General features: G+C 51.4%; 1 protein-coding gene and 1 long non-coding RNA gene across 2 annotated transcripts; one reads left to right on the top strand and one right to left on the bottom strand.

Moving 5' to 3' along the window:
• Positions 1-549: 549 nt before the first annotated feature.
• Positions 550-2167, bottom strand: LOC144094487 (uncharacterized). The gene is made up of 2 exons (XR_013306501.1): positions 1320-2167; positions 550-1240 (listed from the first exon to the last, which is right to left on the bottom strand). It is a non-coding gene; the product is annotated as an uncharacterized LOC144094487 (long non-coding RNA).
• A 6986-nt stretch (positions 2168-9153) lies between these two features.
• On the top strand, positions 9154-10639 carry LOC144094476 (E3 ubiquitin-protein ligase makorin-2-like). Its single transcript, XM_077628407.1, has one exon. It carries the CDS (start codon positions 9197-9199, stop codon positions 10514-10516), a length of 1320 nt encoding a protein of 439 aa, XP_077484533.1. The 5' UTR covers positions 9154-9196; the 3' UTR covers positions 10517-10639.
• Positions 10640-10903: the final 264 nt, after the last annotated feature.

Genomic DNA, 10903 nt, shown 5'->3' with positions numbered 1-10903 from the left:
TGAGATTTAGCAACAGAAACAAAGCTTCACCGCAGAATGGTGGTTCATTTCGTTCCGAGTGATTTCGTGTGCCGAAAGAAATTTAGGATTCATCGTTTAAGCGGTAATATTTTTTTGATTTCATCAGCAGTGCATGCATGACTTTCATTTTCACCATTTCCGCCTGTTGATCAATTGTCGGTCCTTTTGGTAAATTTCTGCCCTATGCAAAGTTTGCGTGTTAGATATCCTTGGAAAGTAATCTGGTGATAATGAGTCCCTTAAAACAGCGGTTTTTTGCTTTTTTTTCCACCTTGTCACACTTACATCACTAAAAAAAGAGGAGAACTAAAGATCCCTAGATCCGGACTCCCAGCGCAGAACGATCGGCTTTAATTATGATTATCCATAATAATTGCTTCAGAACAAAAGCTGTTCACCACCGTGACGCATGTACTTCAGCTCGTCCAAACACACCACCGCTCAAGAACATTCTCCACACTTCGCGCCGAACGCACTTGTGAAATGGAGGTGTTGTGTCTTGGGAGGGGAACGACACTGTAGCCGAGGTGTATCAAGAACTCAGGTTTACTGCCAGCCGGCCGTCAGACCGCGCGTCCTGCAAACCAGCACGCCATGCACTTATATCGGGATACAGACAGGCGAGGGGGCGGTGTCCAAACACCGGCACGTGGCCATGAGTCCGCCGTTTTCTCATCTTGATGCAAACACTACATTCCCTCTTCCCTAGACGTTGCATGCTCTCATCACAAATGGTTGTCATATATAACGAAAGGTTAGCTTCTATACAGACATAACAGAAACAAGTTAACTGTTCAAACTGTAGCTCCAAATGTTGGTTGTCACAATCACGGCCCTGGTGCGTACCGATCCGGGGGACGTCTTTCCCTTGTCGGGTACCGATGTCGTGTCGAGGCTTCGTGGCCGCTGGCGCCAGGAGAAAACCCCCGAGTCGTGCCTGGTGTCTTCGGAACCGAGGGCTGCCGTCGATACTCCGCCTCATGCGGTAACCGCCCCTGGATCTTCCTCAGTTGTGCTCGCTGCTTGTTTCTGCGGTTGCACGGCACTCTGGTCATCAGTACCCGTGGTGACCCAGATGGTTGCCACGGCTGCCAGTCCTCACCATGGGCGCCGCAACCGTGGTCGGCAGACGGTGCCTCCGGTTCTGCCTGCCTTGCGCGTATGTGGTCTTGATGCCTCTTCCATTCCATGACACCACGTGGTGTTGTCACCTGTAACACTTAAGATTAAGCCTGTTATACGTAGTGGCACAGGCAGGGGCTTAACTGTTTACATTCTTTTAGGCTGGCCCGCCTTACTTTTTGTAACACATCAGACACTGGCCCCGAGCATGATGTCACCGTTGCCTCCAACCATCTTGGACCTTCTCTAGAGTTTCTCACAAACACTCTGTCACCAACAACAAAGCTTCTCTGAAGTTCTCTGCGACTGCGCTGCGCGTTTGTCGAAACTGCTTTTGCTCGACCACTGAACGAGCACTAGGCTTAAGCAAATCGAGTCGAGTTCTGAGAGATCGCCCTATCAAAAGCGAAGCTGGAGATTGCTGGGTGGTTGCGCGTGGTGCATTCCGGGACGCTGAAGGAAACTGGCTAGTCGCTCTTCAATGGGCCGGGCTCTGGTGTCCTTTCGCAGGGCTTCTTTCACTGTTCGGACGAATCTTTCAGCCAAACCGTTAGTTGACGGGTGATATGGCGGGGACCGTACATGTCTTCTTCCGTTCATCATTAGGAATAACTGAAATTCTTTGCTGCAAAACTGCGGCCCGTTGCCTGACGCGATAACCTCGGGCAATCCAAAACGGCTGAAGTGGTCTCTCAGCTTACCGATGGTAGCTTCTGCCGAGGTCGAGGGCATTACGAACACCTCCGGCCACTTCGAATGGGCGTCTACCGCCACCAAAAAATTGCGCTGAAGAAACGGACCAGCAAAATCCAAGTGGAGTCGGGCCCATGGCCTCGTAGGCCAAGCCCATGGATGAAGGGGAGCTTGGGTAGGCAGCGCTCGTTGCTGCGGCAGGCCACACACATTTTCACGGTAGTCAAGGGTTCGACAGAATCCTGTCTGGCGAGGGGGAAACAGAGTGGATGAAAAAAATATACACTCGCCAAAAATGGGTTTTAAAATATGAAGTTTCGGGACCACTGCGGGTCCCTTGTTCACAATGAAGAGGGACGAAATGGGCCGCTTCTTATAAGCGCACTTGACAGCGCAGTGAATGGGTGTAGTTATCCGGGCAATTACCCTTCATCCTGTTAATAACGTTATCCGTAGTCTGAATATAAAATGATTCTAAATGCAGTCGGGATGATAAAGGTTTCATTGTGGCTAAGATTGTGGAGTTTTCCCAGTAAATGGTGTGCTTTATACATTGAACATGCTCTGCTAGTGCGTTCGATGACGTGCGACATTTGCTGACGTCGTTCTTGTGGTCTCTCAATCTTCTCTTAAAATCACCTGACTCGCCAATGTATGATGCATCGCAGTTTTTTAGGAGATTTTGTACACAACTCCGGGGTAACGTGGGCGCTCCAGGCGATCTTTAACAAGACAGAGCTGTTGTTTCAGCTTGCTGGATGGCACATGCGCAATGCGCACATCGTATTTTGCAAATATCCGTGCCAGAGCACTTGCCAAATCAAGATTGGCCTCGTTCCAGAGCCACTTGCGCTTCAACTCCCGTTGCAACGCACACGGGCTTATACCGAAGTCTCTTCGCTTACCTCTGCTCATAAAGACACCATTCGGAAGAAACGTGATTGCTCAGGCAGAACGACGTCTCCTTCAGGTCCACATCGTGGAAACAAAAGACACTATCAAGCGCCTTGATAATGAAGCGTTCTTCTCGCAACGCAGACTTCAGGATCTTCTGGGCACTGATTTCATAGACGTGCTGCTTCATGCCAACTTCGTCTCATCCCGAACTGAAGAGGAAAGGGTCACCAGCTAGGAAGCAAAGTTCCTGCGCTTACTCGGCACCACCGGAAGCAGCCATACTGTACCGGGAATCTACAACTTGTCATCGCACAACTTGGATCCTGCGGAACATGCCCTCCTGAGCCGTGGCCTCAGTTTCAACACCCGCGCCGCACCCAGGGTAGGCCAAATGACTTGTGCCGTTGAGCAGGCAGTTCGCCTAGTAGACCCGAAGTTTCAAGCAGAAGCACGCTCACGTGCTATTGGGGCGCTTGCAAAACGTTCAACTTTGCCCAACATTTTACCTACCTCTGAGAAGTATGCCCTCAAGAGACTTAAGAACAATGAAAAGATAGCAATCCTACCGGCCGACAAGGGAAATGCAACCGTGATATTAGACCGCACTCAGTATATTTCAAAGATGTCCGACCTGCTGCAGGATACTCTAACGTACGCCAAGCTGAAGCGGGACCCCACGAAAAAAGTAGAATCAGAGCTTCAAAAACTGCTGACCGATGTGCTCAAGTTTGTCCCTCCTTCAAAGTACCTTTATTACAAATTGTTATGCCACAACGGCTCAGCACCTGCTATTTGCAGCTTACCCAAGATTCATAAACCGGACGTGCCTCTAAGGCCAATTGTTGATTTCACGCGTTCGCCATTGCATAACCTGTCCAAGTATCTGCATCAAGTCCTTGGTCCCCTCGTTGGACGAACACCGACATACGTGACAGATTCGGCTAATTTTGTTACTAAGCTGAAGGATGTGGCGGTTGACGAGGATGACATCATGGTCTCCTTCGATGTAAAATACATGTTCACATGCGTTCCTGTTGAATTCGCTCTTGAATGCTGCTAGAGAGTACTGGAAGAAGACGCAACACTGCCTTCCCGAACGCCTTTTGAAACAGCTGATCTGTGCCGCCTCCTGAAGTTCTGTCTGCAGAGCACATATTTCATTTTCAAGAACGAATACTACAAGCAAGTCATTGGTACGGCTATGGGTGCGTCGGTGTCCGTGACCTGTGCCAACCTCGCGCTCGAATCTATTGAAAGATTGGCCCTCCAATCGTTCCATACTCGTCCGAAGCTCTTCTTGCGTTATGTGGACGATTGTTTCTCTGTGATTCATCGCAGGGACGCCAAACTATTTCTGGACGATCTAAATTATTCTCAACCTACAGTTCAATTCACAATGGAAGAAGTCTCCGAAAGGATTGCTTTCCTTGATGTCCTTCTTCTCCGCACTCCCGATGGTCTAGCCACTACCGTTTTCCGAAAACCCACACACACTGGGAAGTACTTGGATTCTCAATCTGCCCACCCCATTGGCCGCCAACGTTCCGTCGCGTCCGCTCTATATAAACGTGCAGCTCGTCTTTGCTCCAGTCCCGGTCTGCGCTGTTCGGAGCAGAAAAAAGTCCGCATCGACCTCGAGAAGAATGGTTATCCCCGACAACTGCTGCAAAACGAACAACGCCGCTCTCTGTAACCTGCCGAGCCCCGACTCATCGGACAACAGAAGCGCGCGAGCATACCTTACGCCCGGGGGACAAGTGAGGCTCTGGCACGTATATTTGCAAAATACGATGTGCGCATTGCGCACGTGCCATCCAGCAAGCTGAAACAACAGCTCGGTCATGTTAAAGATCGCCTGAAGCGCTCACGTTACCACGGAGTTGTGTACAAAATCCCCTGCAAAAACTGCGATGCATCATACATAGGCGAGTCAGGCGATTTTAAGAGAAGATTAAGAGACCACAAGAACGAAGTCAGCAAATGTCGCACGTCATCGAACGCACTAGCAGAGCATGTTCAAGGTATGAAGCACACCATTGACTGGGAAAACGCCACAATCTTAGACACAATGAAACCTTTATCGTCCCGACTGCTTTTAGAATAATTTTATATTCAGACTACGGATAACGTTATTAACAGGACGAAGGGTAATCGCCCGGATAACTACGCCCATTCACTGCGCTGTCAAGTGCGCTTATAAGAAGCCTCCCATTTCGTCCATCTTCATTGTGAACAAGGGACCCGTAGTGGTCCCGAAACGTCATATTTTAAAACCCATTTTTGGCGAGTGTATGTTTTATTCATCCACTATTTTCACGGTGTTCTCCATGTCTGCGTCAATTCCTGGCCACCAGACGTAGCTCCGGGCAACCTCCTTCATCCGCACCACTCCAGGATGCCCCTCGTGCAGCTCGTACAGGATTGACTTCTGTAAATACGGGGAACCACAATGGGCATTCCCCAAAATAAACATCCTTGGTTAACCGACAACTCCAGTCTTTTTGAAACGAATGGCTTCATCTCTTCATCAGTCACCCGCTCGGGCCATTGTCCCGTTACCGCGTGAAGAACTCGCCGCAAGGTTTGGTCACGTGATGTTTCTCGCGCAATGTGCGAACTTGTTACTGGAAAAGTCTCCCACCGAAGTACGTAGCAAGCGGTTACTTCGTCGTCCTCTTCCTTCTCGCCACTCCCGGGCAGCGGTAGACGCGACAGACAGTCTGCCTCTACGTTGCTTTCCCCTGAACGATAGACGACATCGTAACGGTAGGCCGACAGCGTAATTGCCCATCTCTGCAAACGCGCAGCGGCAATGCTTGGTATTGCGGTTTTGGGACCGAGTATCGTCTGTAAGGGCTTGTAATCAGTTTACCAAGCTGAACTGCCTGCCACAAATATAGTAATGAACCTTCTTAATTCCGAAGACTAAGGATATCGCTTCCCGCTTTAAATAACTGTTGTTCCGTTCACTCGGCGATAATGTGCGTGATGCAAACATGATCGGCCACCTGGACCCATCTTGTTCCACTTTCGATAAGACGGCACCCAGCCCATAAAATGAGGCATCGCACACTACATGAAGCTGGGCTTCTTGATCGTAATGTGCCAGCACCGGCGCTTTTGTTAGCAACCTTTTTATCTTTTTAAACGCTATGCCGCACAGTTCATTCCACACCCACGGCGCATTCTTGCACAGGAGCCAATTCAGTGGGAAGATGACTGTTGATAACTCTGGCAAAAATTTTCCGTAGTATGTTACCATGCCCGTAAACGTTCTCAGCTGTTTTTTATCGGCTGGGACGGGGGCTTCTAATACGGCCTTTACCTTCTCAGGTGATGCTGCAATTCCTTGTTTACTGACCACATGACCCAGGAACTGTAATTCTGGTTCGAAAAATTCACACTTCTCTAGCTTAATCCGCACTCCCCTTTCGTGCAACCGGTTTAGTAACGCATCCAGGTTCACTAGGTGATCTTTTTCGTTCCGGCCCATGACGAGAATATCATCAGCATATTACACCTTTCAATCCCTTTAACATGTCCATTATCTTTTGAAAAATCGCCGGTGCACATGCCACCCCGAAAGCTAAGCGATTTACTGCATACAGTCCTTTGTGCGTCTTGAGGGTGAGGTACTCGCGCGAAACCTTATCCATTACGACTTGCTGATACGCTCTACTCAGGTCAATCTTCGAGAACACCTGCCCTCCCGAAAGTGTGGCCAAGATTTCTTCGATCTTGGGTAAGGGGTAGTTGTCAATGTTTAAACAAGGGTTCAAAGAGGCCTTATAATCCCCGCAGATGCGCACGCTGCCATCTTTTTTTTTTACCACTGGTACAATTGGTGAGGCGAAAGAACTGTTCGAAATGGGCTCGATCACGCCCAGACTAACTAGTTTTTCCAGTTCTTTCTTCACCGCTTCTTTCAGTGCGAACGGAATGCTTCAAGCTTTAGAAAACTTTGGGTGTTGTTCCAGCTTCAGGGAAAGTTGAGCTTGCTCACCTTGAATTTCGCCGAGTTCATCATTGAACAACTGAGGATGTCTGTTTAAGACTAGTTCCAAGGCCCGGCGGTCTTGCGCAACCACGTGATTAACGCTACTCCAATTGAGCCTGAGCTGATACAACCAGTGTCGTCCTATCAGAGCAGGACCCTCCTGGCAGAGAATGTGCAGAGGTAGCTGGAGAGACTGGTGCTGATGCTTGGCGTTTACTGTTACCACCCCTTTCGGGCGCACGCACTCCCCTGTGTAAGTACGAAGCAACACCGATGCCGGGCGTAACTTCATCTGTGGGAAGCATGAGCGAAACAACCTGTACGGCATCACCGACACTGCAGCTCCAGTGTCCAGCTCCATGTCCAGCGGCACACCCTGAACACACATCTTAAACCGTATCGACTCTTGATGCGGTTTCTTGAGCGTTGTTTGCAACAGTGGCTCGATATCTTCCTCGGTCTCAAACGCGCCGAAGCTTTACCTCCTGGGGTTTCTTTTCCATGTGTCTTGTCCGCTCGCTTTCGGAGGGTGCTTTCGAATATGCTTTTGAATATGCCCTACTTGGTGGCATCTAAAGCAAGTGGCTGTTCGGAACCGGCAAGCCCGGTTGCGATGACGCAAGCCACATCGCGTGCTTGGCGAACCGTCCCGTGCAAGGGACTCTTCTGCAGAAAACTTCTGAAACTCCTCCTGGGTTGCACTGCTAGGTCGGCACTCTAACGTTCTTGGAAGTCGCCTCTACTGATAAGGCTATCTCAACCGCCTTTTTGAAGGTCAGAGATGCATTCTCAACAAAAAGTCTCTTCTGGATGTCAGCGCTGGCCAAACCACATACAACTCTGTCTCTCAGAGTTTCTTCTAAGTTCGCTCCAAAGTTCCATGTTTCTGCAGATCGCTTGAGGCCTTCCACGAACTGCGCGATGCTCTCCGTTTGCTGTTGCGTTTTCCGGTGAAACTTTGCTCCTTCCGCTATAACCGATGGCTTGGGCGAAAGATGCTCTCGTAATGCTTTCTGCAGCTCTAACAAAGACAGACTAGCCGGCGTGTTCGGGGCGGTCAAACTCTTCAATAACTTATATGTCCTCGGACCCCCGATACTCAGGAAGGCATCTACTTTGTTCTCGTCTGGAATCTTATTCACTCACAGGAATGAATTAATCTTTTCTTCGCACGTTTCTCAATCCGACTGAGAATCATCGAAAGATTCCACTTGCCCAATCGTGACCATCCTGGATGTTTCCGAGTCGCTCTGTCGTTCTTCTACGCTTGGCTGAATATCCGTCTTAACGGTCTCCATGGGAACGGTCATCGGCCTGCTTCAGGATCCTATCCTCGTCGCCAAAAGTTGTTGTGTCTTGGGAGGGGAACGACACTGTAGCCGAGCTGTAACAAGAACTCAGGTTTACTGTCAGCCGGCCGTCAGACCGCGCGTTACGCTGGTCGACGACCGCCCGTGCAAACCAGCACGCCATGCACTTATATCGGGATACAGACAGGCAAGGGGGAGGTACCCAAACACTGGCACGTGGCCACGAGTTCGCCGTTTGCTTATCGTGATACAAACACTACACGAGGGCAAAGTTTCGAGTTTATTTTTCTTCGCCTAATACAGGCCGGGTTTGGCGCTCTCTCCCCTTTGTGCATTTTGCTGTGAGCCTGAATCTATTGAGGATTTTTTTCTCTATTGTCGCCGATACACCTCTTTGTGAAGAAGGTTGCTGGAGGAGCCCTTGCGGTCCCTTGGTCTTAGTTTAAGCAGCCCTGTTTTGCTATCATTTGGTGCCACCACATTTGGGTTCAGCCACAGATCTGTTTGTACCGCTGTTCTAAATTTCCTGCTAGAATCTCACCGACTGCCATGCTAAGGGTTACAAAATTTTCTTTCCTCTCAATTAATGCACTCTGACTTAATAAATCTTTCCAGTCCCTCTCTTTATTATTATTATTATTATTATTATTATTATTATTATTATTATTATTATTATTATTATTACTAATTTTGAAATCAAAACTTTCATCCCTTTTCGGTTCTTGAGGAAGAATCCTCCGGTGTTGCTTTCCCGCGCGCTTTTCATTTCAATTACCTGAATACAGGTGAATAGTCACCCGATTCTTGGCCGATCCCGCAGAGTTGGTATGTGCCATCTTTCGATAGTAGCTAACAACTTCTTCTCTTGCTCGAGGCACGCTCTTTTGGCGCCCTTCAACATTACTTCGTCGTCTCCTGCCTGCGGCCGCGCTCACTTATGACTGGAAAACGCGAGTGATTGGAAGCTGACTTAACCACTGCGGCGCTAAGCAGCGGGTAGGTGTGCCCACGTCGGCACTCGGAAAACGTCTGGTGCAGGATGTGACAACCCGAAGCTATTTTACTGCGCAGGCCGAAGTGCGAAACTAAGAGCAGCCTCGACGATGGCACGCGCCTAGATCTCAGCGCCCCCCTTTTAAGGCCTGGGAACAGCACCATGGCGGAAGGCGGCTCCGAGGGGGTGCCTTGCGGGTACTTCACCGACGGCGTGTGCAGGTGCGGGCGTCAGTGCCCGTACGCACACCGCCCTCCTTCGCGGCAGATGGACAACGTGTGCCGCTACTACCTGCAAGGAAACTGTATGTACGGGGACCGATGCCGCTTCGAGCACGGCTGGCCTGGGCCTCGCGCCGGGCAGCCTTCGGGCGCGGACAGCCTGGCTTGGGGCCAGGGCCTCAGGGCGCCGAACCCCGGGGCCCCGGCCGGAGGTGGCGCCTGGCGCGGTGCTCGCCCGGCTCTGCTGGAGTACCCGTCGGGCGGTCGCTACCCGCCACAGGCCGAGCCGCCGACTTTTAGCACTTCGGCCGCCTGGCTCGGCGATCCGACTTCAGAGACGCCGCGCGCTTCGAGTTGGGCCGAGGCGCCGGAAGCGGCGGGTGGTGCGTGCTGGCTTCCCATCTCGTCCACGGGGAGCTGGCCTCCGGAGGGCGGTGTCCAGGACGAGTCACTGTGCCCGTTCGAGGTGGCCAACGAAGGCTGCCCCATCGGCCCCACGTGCCGCTACCTGCATCGCCAGGTATGCGATTTCTGCCAGGAACCTCGACTCCACCCGTACGACCAGGAGCAGCAGATGCAGCATAAGGAGGAGTGCGTGGACCAACATGAAAGAGAAATGGAGCTGGCATTCGCGATGCAGCGGAGCGCCGGCAAAACCTGCGGCATTTGCATGGACGTGGTGGTCGACAGGGAGCAGCCCTCAGAGCGCCGCTTCGGCTTACTGGAAAGGTGCAGCCATGTCTTTTGTCTCCGCTGCATTCGCCACTGGCGCCGTTCCCGGGTATTTGACATCAACGTTGTGCGTGCGTGCCCCGAATGCCGCGTCCCATCAGACTTCGTAACCCCGAGCAACTATTGGGTGGACACGGGCGAAGAGAAAGATAAATTGATCGCTGACTACAAATCTGCCATGAAGGAAAAGCCTTGCCGCTACTTCAGGCAGGGCCGCGGGCGCTGCCCGTTTGGGGGCGCCTGCTTTTACAAGCACGAGTTCCCTAACGGCAGTCCGGCTCTCCTGCCGCTACCTCGGCCGCGGCGCAGGCAGAACAGCGACTCGGAGGCCATGGAGGCCATGGAGGCCATGGGGGCCATGGAGGCCATGGAGGCCATGGAGAACATGGAGAACCCGGAGGACATGTCTCTGTGGGTCGTCGTGGACGTCGATGAAGATCCCTTGCCTGAGCTCCAATGGAACGAAGTGTACACGCTGCTCATGGAGTCGGGATTCGACTGGGCCGACTTTGAAGAACAGCTGGGCTAAAAGAACCCGACCCTCCCGCTTCCCCCGGCCGCACAGTCCCCTGGACGTTGCAAAACAAGGCCCCATTCGCCCTGCTCGCTTGGGAGAAAAAAAATAAAGCGGGAAGCACCCGATGCATTCCTTCAATTTTGTAGTGGAGGGAAAGCTGCTGCTCTCATGAGCACGCCACACAGGGGTCTGGAAACCGGAGCCTCGCGCTGCTCACTCAGATAAGTCCAAACACGTGCTGTTTTACCTATTGCGAACACGTCCGCAACTCTCACGCTACCATATACTTAATATGTAGGGGCTTGCGCCACGTGCTCACAACTGTCCCGCGAAGCGAACAAGGGAACTCTCAGGGAGCTCTCTTCAAAGGACTTATCAGTCACCGAAAAAAATCTTGCA

The sequence above is a fragment of the Amblyomma americanum genome, chromosome 1 (genome assembly GCF_052857255.1).
Source record: "Amblyomma americanum isolate KBUSLIRL-KWMA chromosome 1, ASM5285725v1, whole genome shotgun sequence".
Classification (NCBI taxonomy): Eukaryota; Metazoa; Arthropoda; class Arachnida; order Ixodida; family Ixodidae; genus Amblyomma; species Amblyomma americanum.
Note: the sequence above shows the minus strand (reverse complement) of the source record. Positions and strands in the feature narration are given on the sequence as shown.